The sequence below is a fragment of the Theropithecus gelada genome, chromosome 8 (assembly GCF_003255815.1).
Source record: "Theropithecus gelada isolate Dixy chromosome 8, Tgel_1.0, whole genome shotgun sequence".
Classification (NCBI taxonomy): domain Eukaryota; kingdom Metazoa; phylum Chordata; class Mammalia; order Primates; family Cercopithecidae; genus Theropithecus; species Theropithecus gelada.
In genome coordinates, this window is record NC_037676.1 from 49,647,073 (window position 1) to 49,669,922 (window position 22,850).

Sequence of the window (22,850 nt, forward strand, 5' to 3'; positions counted from 1 at the left end):
TGAGACTTCCTCTTTGACCCTTGGATTACTTAGAAATATGTTGTTTAGTTTCAGAGTGTTTGGAGAATTTCATGTTATCGTTCTGTTATTGATTTTTAGTTTGATTCTACTGTGATTAGAGAATGTACTCTATATGATTTCAGTTCTTCTAAATTTGTTTAGATGTGTCTTATGACACATGCATTTTGTGGGCACCTGAAAAAAATAGTATTCTGCTGTTGTTTGGTGGAGTGTTTTATGTCAACTAGAACCTGTTTATTGATGGTGGTGGTGTACTCTTCTGTATTCTTTCTGATATTCTCTCTAGTTCCATCAAATGTTGAGAGAGGGATATTGATGTCTGCAGCTCTAATTGTGGATTTGTCTATTCTTTGAGTTTTATCAGTTTTTGCTTCATGTATTTTGAATCTATGTTCTTTGTTGTAGATACATTTAGGATTGCTATGTCTTCAAGGTGGATTGATCTTTGTTTCATTATGTAATGTGCCTTTCTATATTTGGGGTTTTCTGTGCTCCGAAATCTACTTCATCTGATATTAATATAGCACCCCCACTATATTTTAATCAATGTTTACATGATGAATCTTTTCCCATTTTTTACTTTTATCCTACCTATATCTCTATATTTGAAGTGAGTTTCTTGTAGACGGCATGTAGATGGATCATACATTTACCCTGCCAATCTTTGTCTTTTAATTGGTTTATTTAGACCATTTATCCTCAATGTAATTATTGATACATTAGGACTTAAGTGTACCTTTTTACTTTTTGTTTTCTTTGTTCTCTGTTTTTATTTATTTTATTTTTCCTGATTTCATGTGGGTTACTTGAACATTAATTTTTTTTAGGATTTCATTTATAATGTTTTGGTGTGTTTCTCTTTTTTTTTTTTTTTTTTTTTTTTTTTTTTTTTTTTTTTTTTTTTGAGACTGAGTCTCGCTCTGTCGCCCAGGCTGGAGTGCAGTGGCCGGATCTCAGCTCACTGCAAGCTCCACCTCCTGGGTTCACGCCATTCTCCCGCCTCAGCCTCCCGAGTAGCTGGGACCACAGGCGCCCGCCACCTCGCCCGGCTAATTTTTTGTATTTTTTAGTAGAGACGGGGTTTCACCGTGTTAGCCAGCATGGTCTCGATCTCCTGACCTCGTGATCCGCCCATCTCGGCCTCCCAAAGTGCTGGGATTACAGGCTTGAGCCACCGCGCCCGGCCAGTGTTTCTCTTTTTATAGGTATTTTATTGCTTGCTCTAGGTATTACATACACGTAACTTAGCACAGTCTACTGGGTCAACACTTTACCAGTTTCTGTGAAGTATAGAAACCATACCTCCCTTTATATCCCCTTTCCCTCCCTATTTATAATATGATTGTCTTTAATGTTTTCTCTGCATGCATTTAGAATCACCTCAGACAGTGTTATAATTTTTATCAGAATAAAAATTTAGAAAACTCAAGAGGAGTAGGAAAGCCTCTTGTATTTACCTGTATTACTTTATCTGTAGCCTTCCATTTCTATTTCTTTCTTCCCACAGGTCCTTGGTTCTGTTGGGGGTTTTTTGTTTGTTTCTTTTTTGAAGCGGAGTTTTGCTCTTGTTGCCTGGGTTGGAGTGCAATGGTGCCATCTTGGCTTACCGCAACCTCCATCTCCCGGGTTCAAGCATTTCTCCTGCCTTGGCCTCCCGAGTAGCTGGGATTACAGCCATGCACCACCACACCCGGCTAATTTTGTATTTTTAGTAGAGAGGGGGTTTCTCCATGTTGGTCAGGCTGGTCTCAAACTCCCGACCCCAGGTGATCCGCCCGCCTTGGCCTCCCAAAGTGCTGGGTTTACAGACGTGAGCCACCATACCCAACCAGATTTTTTTTTTAAGTCTATTTTCGCTTTATTATTTATAATGGGTAATTTTTATTATTTTTATCTTCAAGTTTATTGATTCTTTTCTCTTCCTTCTCTCTTCTGCTGTTGAACCTATTCTTTTATTTTCACTATTTTTTTTAGTTCTGAAACTTCCATTTTTAAGAAATAATTATTCTGTTTATTTGCTGAGACACTTTTTTTTTCCATTTGTCTCAAGTGCATCGAGATGCTTATTAAAGCATTTTTAAATGGCTGCTTTGGAATTTTGCCAGATATTCTAACCTTTATGTTATGTCAACATTGACATCTGTTAATTGTCTTTATTCATTCAAGTTGAGATTTTTCATGGTTCCTATTATAACAAGTGATTTTTGATAGAAACATGGACATTTGGAGTATTATGTTTTGAGACTCTGGATCTTATTTAAACCTCTTTTAGGTAGCTTCATCTGACACTGCTCTGGTAGGAGAAAGTGAGGAGTGGAGTGGGGTTGTTACTGCCAGGTGGAGAGGGAAGTCCAGATTCCTCAGTTGACACTTGAGAGAGGGAGAGACTCCTTGTTCCTGCTGGGCAGGGGTATGAGTTCCAGCTCCCTGCTAAGCCTCTGCTGACACCACCCTGGCTGGGAAGGCCAGGGAAGCCTTGTTGCTGTTTCTCACATGCCTTCTGCTGAGGGGTAGGAGGGGTAGGAGGGAAGGGTGGCCTCAGCACCACTGAGCAGTGGTAAAAATCCTGATTCTCTGCCACGCTTCCTCTGGCACCACCCCAGAGGGATAGGGAGTGGTGCTTGGTTACTACTGTCAGGAGGAGTTGAAGTCCAGGCCCCCAGGTAGTCTCTCCACTGTCACAATGAGGGGAGTACTCATTGCAGGCCTGTCGGGGATGAAAGTCCTCCAGGCACGGTAGCTCACACCTGTAATCCCAGCACTTTGGGAGGCCGAGGTGGGCAAATCACCTGAGGTCAGGAGTTTGAGACCAGCCTGGTCACCATGATGAAACTCCATCTGTACAAAAATGTAAGAATTAGCTGGACATGATAATGGGCACCTGTAGTCCCAGCTACTTGGGAGGCTGAGGTGGGAGAATCGCTTGAAGTCGGGAGGCCGAGGTTGCAGTGAGCTGAAATCGTGCCCCCAGCTGGGCGACAGAGCAAGACTCCATCTCAAAAAAAAAAAGAAAAGAAAGTCATCTCCTTGGCCCCACCTTCTCTCATACCCCAGCTGGGATATTGGGGTCTCTCATTACAGCCCAATGAGGGGGGAAGTCCAGGTCCTCACTTGGCCTGTGCTAGCATGCATGGGGACAAGTCATAGGTTTTCCATGATGTTTACCTAGAGTAGAGCAGTTACCATCTTAAGAGTTTTCTGCCTTTCTAGGCTGCCCGTTCCTTGGTCCTTGGTTAAAGAGAGCAGGCTTTGTTAGAGCTTTTTGTCAGCACCTGTTGCTGTTTCTGGGTTGCTAGCTCCTTCAACTCAAAACCTGAGATATACAAGGCAAAAAGAAAATCCAGAGCTGGGCACAGTGGCTCACACCTGTAATCTTAGCACTTTGGGATGCCAGGGCGGATGGATCACTTGAAGTCAGGAGTTTGAGACCAACCTGGCCAACATGGCAAAACCTTCTCTCTACTAAAAAAATTAAAAAATTAACTAGGCTTGGTGGTTCATGCCTATTATTCCAGCTACTCAGGAAGCTGAGGCACGGGAATCGTTTGAATGGAAGGCAGAGGTTTCAGTGAGCCGAGACTACACCACTGCATTCCAGCCTGAATAACAGAGTGAGACCATGTCTCAAAAAAAAAAAGAAAGAAAGAAAGGAAGGAAGGAAAGAAAAGAAAGAAAACCCAGGAACTTGCCACTGCCTCATTCCTAAAGTCTCTAGGTTTTAGCCTGTCTGCCTCTTCTCTCCACCTCTCGGTGTCTTCTTATGTTTACTTTACATATAATGTCAGCCATTTTAGTTGTTCTTAATGAGAGGAATAGGGAAAAGTGTGATACTCTATCCTCCCAGAATCAGAAGTCCCAAATTTCTCTCAATACTAAGCAGCACCATGTTTTAAGGAATAGGCATTAAAGTGTTTTCTCTTGTCCAAGGACTGAGAAGAACCAGGAGAATTTTGTCTGCTCTATTTCCTGACTCCTTTTCATTAATACTTAAATATGAGGTATTCAGCAACTATAGTCAGTTTGATAGCAAAGGGAGATGCTCCTTTGACATTTAATGGTATGTTCTTTGAAAGATTATAGCTGTCAAAATGTCTGAAGGTTTTATTTGTACATTTTATTTCATTGCTTGGGCACTTTTTTGAGGCTGTTGACAGTTTTTGTTCATCCTCTGTATTTCCCCCTGAGGGGTCTTGAGGCTATACTGGGAGGGCACAAGGAAGTCCAAGCCCAGGGACTTAGCCTTCTTCCATCCCTTCCTGACACAGGGCTTTCACTAGAACAGTGAAGTCAGACTACTGGCGGCCATGCTGGAGCATGAAGGACAGCTGTGCCTCTGTGGGTGGGCTTGGCTCTAGCTGTCCATAGCAGGCGAGTCATTGCTCTTTGCATTCCTGATTTAGCAAGAACATGAGGGGACCCCAATATTGCAAAGAAACTGTTGCATGTCTTTCTCTTTTCCAGGCAAAAACTGATTATTCCAAATGGAAGTTGCCCTGTTATTCTGAATACTTACTTTTGTGAGAAAGTTGTTGCCAAAGAAGATTCAAAAAAAACTTGTGATGTGTACTATCCGGATATACCCCTTCCAAGAAGAAGCATCTCTTTGGCCCAGATGTTTGTAATTAAGGGTCTAACAAATAATTCACCTGAAATCCAGGTAAACTCCTATTGACTTAAAGGTTTTATGCTTGTAATATGTTAGTGACTGGATTTGGAAGGGCTTCAGTGTAAGTGAAGATGTTTACCTTTTGTGTCCCTCCAAAAATCCCACCACAAGTATATATGCTGCAGGAACTTATTGTTATGCCTGAATATATTATAGTTCAGTTCAGCATTTAGTGGTGCTCTTTTTACAGTATTTCATCTTTCTAATTATGTATCTTTAATCTTTATTCTAATTTATTAAAATAGAGTCATGCATCACTTAACAGGGATATGTTCTGAGAAATTTGTCATTAGGTGATTTTGTCATTGTGTGACCATCATAAGAGTACACTTACACAAACCTAGATGTTCCAGCCTACTACACACTTAGGGTATATGGTATGGCTGATTGCTCCCAGGCCACAAACCTGCACAGCATGTTACTTTACTGAACACTGTAGGCAATTGTAACACAATTGTAAGTACTTGTGTATGTAAACATATCTAAACATAGAAAAAGGATAGTAAAAATACAGTCCAAAAGATAAAAAATGGTGCACCTGTATAGGGCATTTACCATAAATGGAGACTATAGAACTGGAAGTTGCTCTGGGTGAGTCAGTGAGTGAGTGCGGAGTGCACGTGAAGGCCTCAGACACTACTGTAGACTTTATAAACACTGAACATTTGCACTACACTAAATTAAATTTTTTCTTCAGTAATAAATAATTTAACCTTAATTTACTGTAACTTTCTAACTTTATAAACTTTAAATTTTTCATTAACTTTTTTACTCTTTATAGCAGCACTTAGCTTACAACACAAATACAAATAGCTATTCAAAAATATTTTTTCTTTATATCCTTTTTTCTGTTTTTATGTTTTATTTCTTTTTACTTTTAAAACTTCTTTGTTGTAAACTAAAATACAAACACACACAGTAGCCTAGGTCTTCACAGGGTCAGGACCATCAATATCACCATCTTCCACCTCCACATCTTGTCCCACTGGAATGTATTGAGGGACAGTAATGTGCATGAAGCTGTCATCTCCTTGGATAACAATGCCTTCTTCTAGATACCTTCTGAAGGACCTGCCTGAGGATGTTTTACACATAACTTGTTTTTTAACATGTAGAACACTCTAAAATAACAATTAAAAGTATAGTACAGTAAATACATAAGCCGGTAACATTGTTTATTATTATCAAATATTAGGTACTATACATAACAGGATGTGCTAGACTTTCATGCAACTGGCAACACACTACTTTTGTTTGCACCAGCATCACCACAAATGTGCATACATCACTAGGCAACAGGAATTTTTCATCTCCATCATAGTTTTATGAGACCACGGTCAAACATGCTGTCCATTGTTGACAGAAACATCATCATACAGTGCATGCTGGTATTTGACAACGTTCATTTTCTCTATTCTTGTAATGTCTAAGAATTTTTTAAAACCCTCCTTTATTTATTTAAAAAATCATATTTTTCTTTTCCACAATATCTATTATCCCTTGGGATAAAAAGAACTGCATAAGCTTGAGATTATATGCTGGAGTTGTTTTTTGCAATTTTACTGGTCCTAAGCCATGATCATTTGCCAAGATGAATTTAGGGAACTACTAAAATTCACTTGCTGTGGGCGCCCCTGGGACCACCCTAAGCACTGAATGTTCGTGTGGCTCCCAGTGCACTGGCCTCAAGGTCTCTGGGTTATATAAGTTGTCGCTAAGCAGAATGCTTCCTGAGACTGACAGATCAAGGGAGGAGGAATACGAAAGAAAAGCAGACAAACTTTCAGCCTGTTTTGTACCAGCTAGTCAAGCAAAATCTCTCTTTGACTATCAAAAGAAGTATCTGGAGAGGATTATGCAAAAAGGAAGACTCTCTAATCAATTTAATTATAACAGATAAAAAATATGGCCCAAAGCACATTACTGTTTTAACATATAGTTTTAAACAGCTATGTAATATTAATCCCATGAGATACATTTTTGGCCTATAACAGTGATAATGAAACTACTTGTAGCATAATGGTTAAACGTGTGAACTTTGGAACCAGATGACCTGGTTCAAATCCTAACTCAGCCACTTCCTGCTGGGTCATCTCGGGCAAGATCCGTGGTCTCTGTGTCTCAGTTTTCTTATCTGTAAAATGGAGGTGTGATATTATCTATCTTCTTGGGTGGTTGTGTGAGGATAAGCATGTTTAATATGTAAATTTAAAAGCCTGGAATATATAGAAAGCACTCTGGAAGTGGTGGTGTTTTATTATGACAGGTGATATTATGTAAGGGGTTGTTGGGAGAATATGTGAGTATGTAAAATGCTTAGCCTCGGAGATTGCACATACAAGAACTTAATAAAATGAAGCATTTGTAGTATCCCTAGTCATTCTTTTATCTTCATTTTTGGTTTGTTCTGTTGGAATTCTTACCTCAAAAGAGAAAAATTTCTTGAATTATCATGAATTTTATTAGCAAAACTTTCTGTGTGTTTTCAAAGACCTGCCTGGTATAGCAGACATCCTGCTGTGCTCCTTGTTCTTTCACTGGCCTTCAGCTTGCAATCTTAGCCACCTGGCAGGCCCAGAGCCCCACACCACAAGTTCCTTTGTTTTCATCTTCATCATCACTTCAGTGTAGTGCAGATCCACTGGGGGGCTGCTTAAGGATGTCATTATTTGGTGTGCAGCATGTTGCTTGTTGTTAGCCAAACCTGAAACTTTGTGAGTCTTGAAACTGTTCCCTTTATGTATCTCGGCCAGGTTGTGTGTAGTGGTATAGCCACCACAGGAACAACCTCGACCCATGGGCACAAAGAAGCAAAACAGCACATCCCAGCTGGCACTCCCCTAAGGGATTCTCTCCTGGACATGGTGGAAAGCCAGGGAGCTGCCTCATGGCCAGGAGCTGGGGTCCGAGTGGTGGTGCAAAGAGTGTATTCTCTTCCCAGCAGAGACAGCACCAGGGGTCAGCAGCGGGCCAGCTCAGGACACACAGACCCAGCTGGAACTCGGTGAGTGCCAAGATGCTGGTGTGGGGCAGGGGTGAAGAGTCACTTAGACAGAGTGCTCTAGAAAGTGGAGGCTCTTCCCAGAGCACGTTCTTAGCTGCATTCACCATATACGTGCACTGTTTTTGTTTTTCCTTGCATCAAAATTTGGGCTACATGGTATGATAAAGGATTTTATCTATCTATTTAATTTTAAAGTCCTATTAAAAATTAAATTTACTGCATTTTCTTTTACCTTTAATGGTTCATGTTCTTGAAAGTCATACAAATGCAAGAAATATTGGTTTTGTTCTGGGAAAGCCAAGACATGTGGTTGTCATACCTCAAAAGACCATTGCAACATCCAGTTTTATATGTCTTGAAAACCTGAGTAAGTAATGGCAATTGGTAAACCTGTGGCTTTCAGAGAGTACTGTATCAAACCATCTGTATCAGAACTGCCTAATAGAACTTTCTGCAATGATGTAAATGTTGTCTGTCTGCATCATCCAATGCAGTTAAGTGCAGACAAATGTAGTAGAAGTGATGTTGTCTTTACTCAGATTTAGGCCCTTCCTGGTGTTGGTTCTTACAGATAGCTGTAGACGCATGACTGACAGAGAGGTTTGTTTGTTTACATCAGAGCCTCAGCATAGTCTTTTTTCTTTTTGCAACGTCCACCTCTGGAGTTCAAGAGATTCTCGTGCCCAAGTAGCTGAGATTACAGGCATACACCACCATGCCCGGCTAATTTTTGTATTTTTAGTAGAGACAAGGTTTTGCTACGTTGGCCAGGCTGGTCTCAAGTTCCTGGCCTCAAGTGATCCACCCGCCTCAGCCCCCCAAAGTGCTGATATTACTGGCGTGAACCACCACGCCCAGCCTGGCATAGCCTTTTGAAGTTATCTCTGGCAATGATAATTGCCCTCAAGGAAGTAAGATGGATTTCCAACAGAATAGAAATTAAAAGTATAGATGCTACTTCATCAGTTTTGTTTAACTATTAATAAGAAAACACATACTGAAGAAACAGTAGTTAACAATCATCCTGGCCGGGCATGGTTGCTAACACCTATAATCCCAGTACTTTGGGAGGAGCCCTAGGCAGGCAGGTCACTTGAGCCCAGGAGTTTGAGACCACCCTGGACAAAGCAAGATGGCAAGACCACATCTCTAACATAAAGACAAAGCAATCATCGTGTCGTAACACTGCCTTCTGATGCCAGAGAGAGAAACAGGAGACCTACGCTCCTATGTGAATTATGAATAATCTTCAAGTGGAGGCACTTTATTTGAAAATACTATGAATTTCAGAAAGTCACCTTGAGGTCTAGAGTTGGAGAATGTTTCTTTTGGAATTACAGAAAAAAAAATGATTCTTTTTTGGAATATGTATGTTTGTGAAATCCATGAAATCAGTTTTAAGGTCTTTATCATGGCTTATAAATATAGACCAGTCTTGCACCCTTTGCCCTAAATCTGTGGTAAAATTATATAGAATTTTCTAAGACAGCTACACATCAGACATAGGTTTTTGTTTTGTGTTTTTGTTTTGCTTGGCCTTTTTAATGACACATCCAGTGTTAGGTTTTGAAGAAGGGAATACTAGTTACCTTGGCAATGAGGAACTTGGTAGAGCTTCCTCATTTCAGCACACAGACCACACACTCCAAGGGGACGAGGAAACAGAGACAGTGGGGAACTGAATCACCCTGATGAGAAGGAACGACGAAACTGACGGTGTGGTTGCTTCCTCTGACTAATCACAGCCAATGCACGTTATGAAGACTGTCCCTCTAGGTCCTCCAGTGGTGGTGGTTTTACTTGTTTGGCAAAGAAAGAAAAACTAGAAGCTAAAATCTGGTGAAATGCTACCAATGTGAGTGGTATTGTGAATGCTTTGGAGTTGTACTTTGGAATACATGTGGTGACATATCCAATGAGAATATGCTGGTGGTAGATTGAAAGAAGGCCAGGCATGAACTTCAAAAACAAGAAAACAACATCCAGTTATTCAGAATTAATGAATATGCATTCTGTGTGATGCATTTTCTGTAGCACATCGGAGATTGTACAATATTGAAGCTAGATGATATTATTCCCACTTTGCAGATGAGGAAACGGAGCCTCAAGGAGGATCTCACTGCTGACACAGGTGGACACAAAGAAAAATGCAATGGGATATAGAATCCCAGATGACATGGTTATAGAGTGTTAGAGTTTAAAAGAAAAGGGAGAGGCCGGGCGCAGTGGCTCATGCCTGTAATTCCAGCACTTTGGGAGGCCGAGGCAGGCGGATCTCGAGGTCGGGAGATCTAGACCACCCTGGCCAACATGGTGAAACCCTGTCTGTACTAAAAATACAAAAATTAGCCGGCCATGGTGGTGCGCACCTGTAGTCCCAGCTGCTCTGGAGACTGAGGCAGAAGAATCGCTTGAATCCAGGAGGTGGAGGTTGCAGTGAGCCGAGATCGTGCCACTGCATTCCAGCCTGGGGACAGAGCAAGACTCTGTCTCGAAAAGAAAAGGGAGAAAATTGAGTTAGAACCAAGCCGTGTTTAGATTAAGGCTGACCCAGGGTCAAGTTGTCCAGGGCAGCAGAAGTGCAGGTGCCTTGCCCTGGGGAGACTTGGTTGGACTGTGTACAAAGATGAACTTTTGAACTAAGGGCCATAGCGTTGGCCTTGAGTTTGAGGACAGGGCTGCTGAGATGTCTTTGGGTACAAGAAGATCTGATCATTAATATTTTCTAGATTATTTTGCTGTGATAATGATCAGGCTCTCTAGTTTATATATCAAATTAATATAGAAGTAAAACTGTACTTTATTCACTACTAGTTGTTTGCTAATATATTTAGAAAGAAAAACTTAGAGAATGTATCTGCCTTCAAGACACAGCAGTATGCATTCTAAGGCAGTTTTTTATACATGTACATGTAGCACGAACATTATTAGAAGATGCAGATGTGTAGCCTGGAAGATTTTCTGCCTGTGATTCCTGCTTTCAGCTTCCTGATCAGAGATGACATATGGAACACTCTGTGGGTCCCACAGGATAGACAAACTTGGGCTTAGCTAGTACAGACTCATCAGCCCAGCACACACAGAAGGAAAATTGCATAAGCAGTGACCCCTTCCAACTAAAGGCAGCTCTAAGTCTGGTCTCCTTGTTTTTCAGAATGGCTTTTCTTGAGCTCTTGTCATTATCTGCTCTACCCCAGAGATCTTTCAAGCTATTAGTAAACTCAAAGACAACCTTGATTACTGTGTATTTTCTGTGAAGTCCAGAAATTACCGTGTGAGAAGAAATTAAACCTGGGTGAAAAGAAACGAAGGTATCTTATGGCAGATTTGTTTGCCACAATAGTTGCCCCTTCCCAGCCCAAGTCAGGTGGTTGCTGATAAAACCCTGCAATTAATTTCTGTCTAAGTTTACTTTGCACCTTGATCATAGGTGTCAATCTCAGTCTGTTCCCAGTTCTCAGGCAGTGTCACTTTTCTGATACCAGTAACAGCTTATCTTCTGAAAGCTGACAGCTCAATTACTGCCAACCTTGAAATTAAAAGAAAATTTTTTGAAGCAGCTAGTCCTGTTCAGGGTCAGATAGATTCTCTTAAAAGGTTCATGTCCTCTGCACTGTGAAACATTATCAGAAATAGACTTTACATTTCAGAAATATAATATGTTAGAGTCCCCTGTCCATTGTTCTTCTGGATGACTTCCTTTAACTTGAGCTGTTAATGAAAACATTTCTGTGAGGTTTCTCAAGGTGTTGTAGGTCAGAGTAACCAACGCAAACTTAAGTTTTATAAATCACTAAAATCAAAGGTAACAAAAAACTGATGCAGAAGGCACTCCCTAACCACAGAATAGGCAGTCTGTTCAAAGCCCAAACACACCTTTTTTATAGATCCACTACATGTTGAATGATCGTTAGATTAATGCATGACTAATAAAGCCATAGGCATTTTTTTTTTTTTAAGAGAAAGGGAGCACTGGCCGTCGAGGTAATTTATAACAAAAACTGAGGCAAAGAGAGAAAGTGATGATTCCTTAGTGATTCTCTGTGTCCTGGTGGTGCAGGTCCAGACCATATTACCTCACTCCAAGCCCATGGTGATTGTCAGCAGACATCACCTTTCTTTCTCCCTTTCTAAAACATTCTCTTCCTTTCTTCTTGAGATATTTAACCTAGGGACCAGTACTTTTTGTTTGTTTGTTTGTTTTTTAAACATGGTCTTGCTCTGTTGCCTAGGCTGGAGTGCAGTGGAGCAATCATGGCTTATTGCAGCCTCAACCTCCTGAGCTCAAGCAGTCCTTCCACCTCAGCCCCCAAGTAGTTGGAACCACAGGCACGTGCCACCACACCCAGCTAATATTTTTTTTTTTTTTTTTTTTTTTTTTTTGTTAGAGACAGGGTCTCACTCTGTTGCCCAGGCTGATCTCAAACTTGTAACCTCAAGCAATCCTCCTGCCTTGGCTTTCCAAAGTACTAGGACTACAGGCGTGAGCCACCATACCTGACCAAGTAATGTAATCTTTATCCTTTAGAGATGCAAATTCTTTCTTGCCCTTCATTGCAGAAATATTTTAAAGTGGAGAGTTAGTCCTTTGCAAGAGGACAGAACTTGCTAAACAGTTGTGTCTTCAGACAAAAAGCTGGAGAAATTCACTGAGCTGGACTCAGAAAAAAAGCACATTTTCCTTTTTCCATACCTTGATGTTTTACTCCTGTTTTTGGTCTTTTGGCCTTTTCTTTATTTTCATGTTGTGTATTTATTCCTTCTTTTCACTAAGGAAAAAAAAATCCACCATGCCCTGGACCAGGTCCTGGGCCTGCAGTGGTTGACAAAACCAGACATTGTCTCTGTGTTCCTAGAGCATAGTCCTAGTGGGAGATTCCACACAAAATAGTTTACAACAAATGCATTTGTGATTACAAGTTGCAATAAGTGCCCTGGTGAGAAAAAAAATAGGGCACAAAGGAGAACGTACATAATTTAGTTTAGAGGGTTCAAAGATAGTGTTCTAAGGCAGTACTCTTTAAGTTTAGGTGTTAGGTAAAGAGAAGATGAAAGAGAATTGCTCACAGAAGAGAGAATACCTTTGAAAAGCTCTTGGACAGGAGGGAGATGCCAGCATGACCATGCTGCGCGGGCCAGCAAGAGATCCCAGGCAGGAAACTGGCCACAGCCTAGTGGACCATGTGCAGGAGCTGCAGTGTCTGCTGTGGCTGCCCACTGATCAAGAATGAGGTTGACCCGCTTGAAAGTCAGCTTTAGCTATCAGGGGTTTAGTAGGATGGGCACATGGGCCAGGGCCCAGTGAAAGCAGAGAGACCCAGGAAGCAGCTACTGCCATAGTCCAGGTCAGAGAGGACTGGTGGGTTCCTGAGTTTCCTGTGGCTTTGCCAGAGCTAGAGAAAAGGTCCGTGTTCTAGATGTGTGTGATGGCTTCATAATGGATTGGTTGGGGGAGGAGCAAAGTAGAAGGGAATATTCAGAGAGCGAGCCTCAGCTTGAGTTATTTAGTTGAAGGATGTTCCCATTTGCTGAGATGAGAAAAATACAGTGAGAGCAGGTCTGGAAGAAAGCTTGAGAATGCAGTCTGTGCCTACTAAATGTGAGATTCCTATGAGACATCCAAGAACAGATGTCCTGTGAGAAAGCTGGACATACATACCTTACACCCAGAAGGTTTTAGATTGGACATAAATGTTTGGGGGCTCTCAGCTTGTGTCTGGTCACTATGTATCTTTGTATGTTCATTCATTTTGTTGTGTTAGCAGGTTATGTTTGTTTATGGTGCCAAGCTCCAAAGGCACTAATGGCTGTGAGTGCAAGGCAGCAGTGTCCTGTCACAGCTGAGTCTACAACCAGGGCTGTGGAGGAGGTCACTTTAGGGAAACAGTAGAGACAAAGGAAAGAAGAAAGAAAGAAGCAGGCATTCAGCTCCAAGGTCCTCTTGCATTGGAAAGCAGGTAGAAGAGGAGCCCGCTGAGGAGACAGAAGAGGCTGGGCTGGTGAAGCAAGAGGAAACCAGAACTGGTGGCAAGCGCTCAGGATGGTGCTTCCATGTGGGAGGGGACCCATAGTACTGCAAAGTCTAATAAAGTGGGCATTGAAAACCTGTGCCCCAGATTTGGGAGGAGTTGCTGGGTCACTTCATGAGCAGGAGGTGTAGGGAACAGTGAGCACAGAAGCTCACTTAGCAGAGTAGAGTAGGTGGGATGCCAGAGGAGGAACAGGCTTGGATAATAAATGTTTTCTTGATGCACAAGGGGATGACAATATCCAAATTTACATAGAACAACAGAACTGCAATGAGGGCATTCTGTCTCGTTTCCTAATGTGTATGCAGGTACCATTTTTCTTTTAAAAATGCATTGAGACCGGTGGTTTAATGGAAAGGACAAAAAGTCTGGAATCAGACTGGTGTGGGTTCACTGGTGACAGGACATTTAGCAGGGAGACTGGGGCAAATTGTGTTTCCTTGTCCGTGAAACTGGTATTATAATACTATAATGCAGACTGATGGTGAGGACTGATTGGGATGATGTATGTGAAATACTCAGCGGGATGCTTCCCATATGACAAGTACTCAGTAAAAAGCAGCTCACTCCCTCTTTAACAGCAAGCATAGATGCTTAAAAAAATAATGGTAAAGAGCATTGCTACAATAATACAAACTTGAACTAAGCAAAGATAAGCTATTCCTTTACAAATCAGCACTCAGTGTTGGTACTGAGTCTGCCATCTGGCTGCTGGGGAAGCTTGCTTGAAGGTGATTTTTATTTCTATACTTTTGGCCACCTCATTCCCCACCTCTACCCCTACCACTGCCATCAAATAGGAGTTGATGCCCATTTACTTTGGAAAAGAAGCATTTGTGTAAATTTGTATGTGAAGTATGACCACCACTGTCTAAATGATGGAGATATGGAAGTTCCTCTGGAATAAACATATTGCAGAAAACTGCCCTAATGCTGGGGCCAGTGTTGAATGGTGCTGATATTGTGGTTGGAAATTTTTTTACTTTGTCCAGAGCATTAAACAAATAAAGATCCCATCCAGGCACAGTGGCTCATGCCTGTAATCCCAGCACTTTGGGAGGCCGAGGTGGGCGGATCACGAGGTCAAGAGATCGAGACCATTCTGGCTAACACGATGAAACCCCATCTTTACTAAAAATACAAAAAAAAAAATAGCCAGGCATGGTGGTGGGCACCTGTAGTCCCAGCTACTGGGGAGGCTGAGACAGGAGAATGGTGTGAATCCAGGAGGTGGAGCTTGCAGTGAGCTGAGATCGCACCACTGCACTCCAGCCTGGGTGACAGAGTGAGACTCCATCTCAAAGAAACAAACAAAAAAACAAATAAAGATCCCAAACTCCTGATGGTGAGAATGGTTCAGATTAAGGCCAAACGAGGAACATGCACTAGTAGATCATGGATGTGATGATTAGGGGCATTAGGCTTTGCATGTGTTTGGACAGTGAAGAAAGACTCTTGGATCAAGCTTACTAGACTCCTTTTGAAAAGCTGGTCAGCTGTGACACATTGATTCCCCAGCTGTGTGCTCACCTGCTGTGTCCTGTTGGATGAATACAGCTCTTCTCCCTGCTTGTGAACCTTACTTTTCTTCCCGCTAAACAGTTGGGAGATATTCTTGACTCTGCCTCCTTTTCTCTGTATTGAGATAGGGTGGCATACATTCCTTCTCTGTAACAGTGGCATATCCCTGTCTACAGTTGAAGAGCCTGAAGGGAAGACAGCTCCCTTGTCAATAACACAGGGAACCATTTCACCTGCTTTTCTTTTATGTATCACCACATACTGCCAGAGTTGGTGGAATGACTGTTCATCCATCTGCTTAGCATCACATTTTCGTAAGGTGGTTGTTGTCACTCATACTTGCTTTATTTCTGAAGTCTCTTTGCTTCTTCCTGTTGTAGAAAAGTTCAAATTATTCCTTTTCAATGATTTGAATTTTTTTATCGTAATGTGAAAGATTGTGAGTGCAGAGTATCATTTTTTTTTTTTTTTGGCATGTCCTTATAACTGATGCCATAGCCCATGCCTTAGGTTTGTTCTTACCTGTGCTCATTCAATTCATTTAAATCATCCCTTAATTATTAGTTCTGTGTCCATGAGTCTTAAATAAACCTTTTAATCTCAGCTGCCCATCTCTTCTTAACCTTTGTTTGTTTCCTCTCTAAAACAGTTATTGTCCGTCCTTATGATATCCAGGGCCATTTGACATTGTTTCTTCTCAGCCCTGGCTCAATATTAAAGCCTAATGAGGAACATGCACTGGTAGATCGTGGATGTGATGATTAGGGGCCTTAGCCTTTGTGTGTGTTTGGACAGTGGAAAAAGATTCTTGCATCAAGCTTACTAAATTCCTTTTGAAAAGGTAGTCAACCATTTTGACTACCTGAAAAGGTGGTCCGAAATTTTCAAAAGGAATCTAGTAAGCTTGATCCAAGAGTCTTTCTCCACTGTCCAAACATACACAAAGGCTAATTCTAGTAGTAGAATTAGTCTTACTACTGCTTATTCTACTAATTGACATCCAGACCCTTTATATTCTTTGCCATTCTTCCTGTCCACATGCCGACTTACTGTAAGAATAAAGACATATCGGAACCCATGGAATTACAGTCTGGTGTTTATGGTTCTGTCATGTATACACAGAGAGATCTAGAAATTGGAACTTGACTCATGGGGACCCGAAGGAATCTATCTTATCTCTATCACATTTTTAAAGAGCTTTATTGATACATAATTCATATCCCATAAAATTCATTTATTTAAAGTGTACAATTCAGTTATGTTTATTGTAATTACAGACTTGTGCAATCATGACTATAATATGAAATTAGAACTTTCTGCAACCTCAAAAAGAAACCCCATACCAATTGACTGCCAGTTCCCAATTCTTCCCAGCCCCTGGCAACCACTTATCTACTTTTTGTCTCTACAGATTTGCTTATTCTGGATACTTCATATAAGTAGAATCACAAATCTTTTGTGACTGGCTTCTTTTACCTAGCATAATATTTTTAAGGTTTATCCATGTTGTGATATGTTTCAGTACTTCATTCCTTGTTATGGATGAATAATAATCCATTATCTGTGAATATACCATATTTTATCTCTCTTTTGAGTTGATGCACACCTGAGTTGTTTCCACTTTATGATTAGCATGAATAGTACTACTATGAATATCCGCATGCAAGTTTTTTGTGTGGATATATTTCCATTTCTCCTGAATATATATCTAGGCATGGAATTGCTGAGTCATAAGGTAACTCTATATTTGATTTTCTGAGGGACTGCCACAGTATTTTCCAAAGTGGCTACACGATTTTACATTCCCATCAGCAATGTAAAATATACCAGGGTTCCACTTTCTCCACATCCACTCCAAAATTTGTTATTGTTGTCTTTTTTATTGTAGCCATCCACTTGTGTCTGAAGTGGGTATCTCATTGTGGCTTTGATTTGCATTTCCTGATGACTAGCAATGTTGAGCATCTTTTTTTTTTGAGATGGAGTCTCGCTCTGTCGCCAGGGCGGCGTGCAGTGGCACGATCTCAGCTCACTGCAACCTCCGCCTCCCAGGTTCAAGCGATTCTTCTGCCTCAGCCTCCCAAGTAGCTGGGACTACAGGTGCACGCTACCATGCCCAGCTAATTTTTTGTATTTTTAGTAGAGACAGAGTTTTGCCATGTTGGCCTGGATGGTCTCAATATCTTGACCTCATCATCTGCCTGCCTCAGCCTCCCAAAGTGCTGGGATTACAGGTGTGAGCCACTGCACCTGGTTGAGCGTCTTTTCATAGGCTATTGGCTGTTCGTATATCTTCTTTAGAGAAATGTCTTTCAAGTCCTTTGCCTATTTTTGAAGTTGAGTTATTTTTTGTTGTTGAATTGTAAAAGTTCTCTGTATAAGTCCTTTATCATTTGCAAATATTTTTTCCCATTCTGTGGAGTTTTTCACTTTTTTGATAGTGTCCTTTGAAACACAAAGATTTATCATTTTGACAATGTCCAATTTATCATTTTTGTTATTATTGCTTGTGTTTTCAGGGTCATATCTAAGAAAGCATTGGTGAATCCAAGGTTATGCAAACATAATTCTATGTTTTCTTCCAAGAATTTTATAGCTTTTGCCCTTATATTTTGGTCTGTGATCCATTTTGAGTTAATTTGTGTGTATGGTCCAACATCGTGGGTTGGACCCTCCTTGTGGTTAAAGATTATGTTTAGTACTAATAGTAGTCTTTATGTTTTATTTAAATATATATCTTATTTTTGGCATTTGTTACAGTTTGCACTGTTATGTCTTTGTGTGCATAGCATTTCTTCCCTTGTAGGTAGCAGAAAATGGATCCATTTCTCCACCCTTTGTCTCTTTTAACTTTTATCATTTTATTGATCTAGTGTTGTGTTACACAGCTATCTGATTGAAACAGTAAAAGTTTCAGAGTAGAGTTAGAGGTGTAAATAATATGAAAGTAGTATGTTCATGCTCTTTAAACACTTGATAATATCAACCTATATCATTTGACCTATGTTCTCATTTATGGCTACACACATTGAATGACTTTCTTGGTAAACTTATGGATAATATGAAAACTGCAGTGAAAGTTTCCATGCTCTTTTTTTCTATATATTAAACCAGTGATAGACTTGAAGGAAAAAATGAAATGGAATGGCAACAGCCTGGGGATATGAGTACAGACAATTATGAAGTTTTGATAATAGAATGAAAACAGCAAGAGTAATTTTCCAGATTCATATTCAGTCATGGTATGTGTAACCACCATTCTAAGTTTGCATCTTAACCTGGCCATGGTGATTTTCCAGCACCTGTCATCCATCAAGAACAAGAAAGATTTCAAGGTAGCCCTATATAAAAGGCATGGAATTTTTTCCTCCCTATTTCTGACCTCCTTTCTCTGGAAACTTTTGTTCCTGAAAGAGGCTGGAGACCTGGAACAGTCTCCCCACTCTTCCCACCATACCCCCACCCCATTCCTGCAGCTGCAATCTGGAGCAGCACTGTGATCACACTAGAACTTTCCTGTGAGTCAGATTGCAGCTCTGGAGTGTGCTTTGCTGAGATGATGGCACAGAGAAGAGCCATGGGAGACAGCACACAGCCTGGCAGAGTCTTCAGGGGTGGCCAGATGCAAGCACACAGTGCCACGTGCCTCTGTGGGCAAGAAGCAGAGACAGGGCGAGATCAAGCCTGACCCAACTTGACTTCCTCCTCCAGCTGAGCCGCCACACCTTGCTGCCCCTCTCCTCCCCTTTTGCCTCTGTCAAATGACCTACTCTGCCCTCTCTCCCAGCTGCTGCTAGACCCAGAGCATTTGGTGCAGCCAGCTGGCAGGTTTGGTAGGCTCACCCTTGTTATGCTGATTTCTTGGCTCCACAGTTCTCAGTGGCTTGAGCCAGCTCAGCTCCTTCTCCACAGGGAACTGGAGCAAAAATCCTGCAGAGCAATTCTTGGGTTGGACACCGTCTTCCCAGGAGAGAGGATTGTACATGAACAGATGCCCTTGTTTCTTCCTCACTTGCTGCTCTGGCACTGGTATTATAAATGGTCTGAACTTTCACATTTATTTGCACAGATACAAAAGAGTGACAGATGCTTGATTATATAATGAGACTAACAACCAGGTATTAAACATTGCACTGATACTTGTCATTGCCTTCAAAATAAGCTCTATGTGTTTTCTTTACTTCAGTTGTCTCATTTAACCATAAATAAGCCCTCGGAGGTCAGGGGCTGTGACTCATCTGGTTTTGGTACTGGACCATGAATGCAGTAGACACCCAGCAAGTATGTGTTGATGGGAAACAGCAATGGCTGATTGAGCAGCTAAGAAGGTGGGGTGAGGTTGTGGCTCCCCTTCTCTTCTCAGGATGAACCAGTCCATGGAGTTGTACTACAAATGTTGTTGTTTGTCTAAGGAGATTGACGAGGCCAGTGAGGTAGAACTTGCCAGGAATACTCTGCTTTGGGACAGAGGTGATGTGTGTTCCAATCAGATAGAGGATGAGACACTGGGAACCAAGGTCCCTGAAGAATGTTCAGTCAGTATAAACAAATAGGGAACAGCACAAGGAGGGACACTTAGGGAAGTGGCAGGGGAGGAACAAGGGCAGCTCTTGGGTGAAGATGTTTATAAAGAAAATAGAGGCTGGGCTCGGTGTCTCACGCCTGTAATCCCAGCACTTTGGGAGGCCAAGACGGGCAGATCATGAGGTCAGATTGAGACCATCCTGGCTAACACAGTGAAACCCTGTCTTTACTAAAAATACAAAAAATTAGCCAGGTGTGGTGGGGGGGCACCTGTAGTTCCAGCTAGGGAGGCTGAGGTAGGAGAATGGCGTGAACCCGGGAGGTGGAGCTTACAGTGAGCCAAGATGGCGCCACTGCACCCCAGCCTGGGCAACAGAGCGAGACTGCATCTCAAAAAAAAAAGAAAATAGAGAATTCAGTGGATAATGATGTAAGGGTTTTAAAGCATTTATTACAATTAATGTAGAACTAAAAGTTCAAGCAAAAATTAAACAACCACAGGCAGATGATAGAAGAATTAAAATATGACATTTAACATCGAATGAAATAAAATTACCTGAGAGGAAGGAACTCATCATTTGAATTAAACAAAAAAGGAGAACTGAGTCGTCCAGAGGTAGCTTGTGGGGAGAGACTCCACAGGCCTCTGGTATCTGTATCTCAAGGCAACTGTGTGAGGCCCTCCACACGTACCTGGCCTGCCACCTGGTTTCCCGTAAGTGCAAGACCACCCTTCCTATCTTTGGTGTGGAATCTCAATGCAGGTTGTCTACAGCTCCTAGAGGAGGGAACAAGAGAGGACTAGATTATATGCATGCTATGGAGTGGGAAGAAGAGTGAAATAAATGTCAAAATCTTCTTGATGCCTCCCAATGAAATCAGATTTTTGGAAAACTTCAGAAGTGGCTTATTCGGCTTTGTACTTCGAGTCTTTGCACACAGGTAAGTTAAATAGAACCCTGGCTACCCTGGAATCCCGCAGACATTGAATGAGGAGAAGCTGAACATCTCTGAGGACCCATCTCCTCAAGAGCTATGGAAAAGTGGGAAACTGCAGTGACAGCAAGGATACCAGGAAATCTTGTCTTGAAAATTTTTGAACTTAATTCTGGTTTGTACTCAGCTCATGGTTGCATCATCTTCTCTCCAGAAAAGGCTAGAACAAGATTTCCTGAAATGATATATGTTCAAGAGCTACCGCGTATTTGGGAGAAAGTGTCATTCCTAATGGCAGACAATAAAGGCATTATCTGGTAATTTACTTTTATGTTTCAGTTTTGAACTTCTTCCAGGTGCTTCCTAAATAATAATATCTGGTCTCTGCTTTATGTTTGGGTGGAAAATTGGGGAGAGTATAACCCAAGGACCCAAGGGGCAACGATGAAGCCACGTACCTGTGAGCACTGTGACTTTTAGGCCTTGTGACAGCTATGACTCATCTGTCACCTCTGCCTGGTCAGAGTATGCTCTGTTAATGTTGTGGTAAAAAACACTAAGTATGTCCATTTACATATATGCATTCATATGTGTCCCCTTTATACACTACCTGGAAGCTTCCATAAGAAGAGACTGTTTCCAGTCACTGCCACCATGGAGGAAATGGATGCTATGCGGCAGGCTCCCGGAATGCCTGGTAGAACCATGTGAATTTTATGTGTATGTATGCATTAACTTATATTTATTTATTGAGATAAAATTAACATAAAATTGACCATTTTGAAGTGTGTAATTCAGTGGTAGCACATTCACAATGTTGTACAACTACCAACGCTATATCATTCCAAAACAGTTTAATCACACCAAAGGAAATCCTGTACATATTAAGCAGTCCCTCCCCACTAACCCCTTACCCAGCCCGTTGCAGCTACCAGTCTGCTTTCTGTTTCTGTGTATTTGTCTGTTCTGAATATTTCATATAAATGGAATGATACAACATCTGACCTTTTGTGTCTGGCATCTTAAACTTGGGATAATGTTTTCAAGGCTCATCCATTCTGTAGCATGTGCCAGTACTTCATTTCTTTTTATGGCTGAATAATATTCTGTTGTATAGATATATCACATTTTATGCATTCATCAGTTTATGGACATTTGTGTTGTTTTCATTTTTTGGCTTTTATGAATAATGTTGCTATGAACTTCTGCACAGAAGTTTTTCTGTGGACATCTGTTTTCATTTATGTTGGTGTAGATATGCCTAGGAGTAAGTTACTGGGTTATATGTTAATTCTATATTTAACTTTTTGAGGAACCACCATACTGTTTTCCACAGTGGCTACATCATTTTAAATTTTCACCAGGGGTGCAATTTCTCCACATCCTCGCCAGCACTTGTTTTCTTTTTGTAACCATAACAATCCTAATGGGTGTGAAGTGGTATCTCACTGTGGCTTTGATTCACATCTCTCTAATGACTGATGATGAGCTTCTTTTCATGTGCTTGTTGTCCATTTGCGTATCTACTATGGAGAAATGATTTTTCAAGTCTTTTACTCTTTTTAAAATTGTGTTGTATTTTTATTGTCGAGTTGTAAGAGTTTTCTCTTTTTATTTTATTTTATTTTAAGTTACAAGTTACATGTGCAAGATGTGTTACATAGGTAAATGTGTGCCATGGTAGTTTGCTGCACCTATCAACCCATAACCTGGGTGTTAAGCCACACATGCATTAGCTATTTATCCTCAGGCTCTCCCTTTCCCCACTCCCTACCCCATACAGGCCCCAGTGTGTGTTCCCTTCCCTGTGTCCACAAGTTCTCATTGTTCAGCTCCCACTTCTAAGTGAGAACATGTGGTGTTTGGTTTTCTGTTCCTCTGATACTCTGCTGGGGATAATGGCTCCCAGCTCCATCCATGTCCCTGCAAAGGACATGATCTCGTTCCTTTTTTTTTTTTTTTCTTTTTAGATGGAGTCTCGCTCTGTTGCCAGGCTGGAGTGGTGGTGTGATCTTGGCTCACTGCAACCTCTGCCTCCTGGGTTCAAGCAGTTCTCCTGCCTCAGCCTCCCAAGTAGCTGGGACTACAGACATGCGCCACCACGCCTGGTTAATTTTTTTTTTTTTTTTTTTTTTTTTTTTTTTTTTTG

General features: G+C 41.3%; 1 protein-coding gene across 1 annotated transcript in view; it reads left to right on the top strand.

Moving 5' to 3' along the window:
- Nucleotides 1-22,850, top strand: part of SPIDR (scaffold protein involved in DNA repair) — a 483,830-nt gene that overhangs the window by 330,168 nt on the left and 130,812 nt on the right. Inside the window, exons 9-10 of the mRNA XM_025393220.1 lie at nucleotides 4,483-4,678; nucleotides 7,441-7,691. Of these exons, the coding sequence (XP_025249005.1) occupies nucleotides 4,483-4,678; nucleotides 7,441-7,691 (447 nt within the window). The remainder of the gene's footprint in view (nucleotides 1-4,482; nucleotides 4,679-7,440; nucleotides 7,692-22,850) is intronic.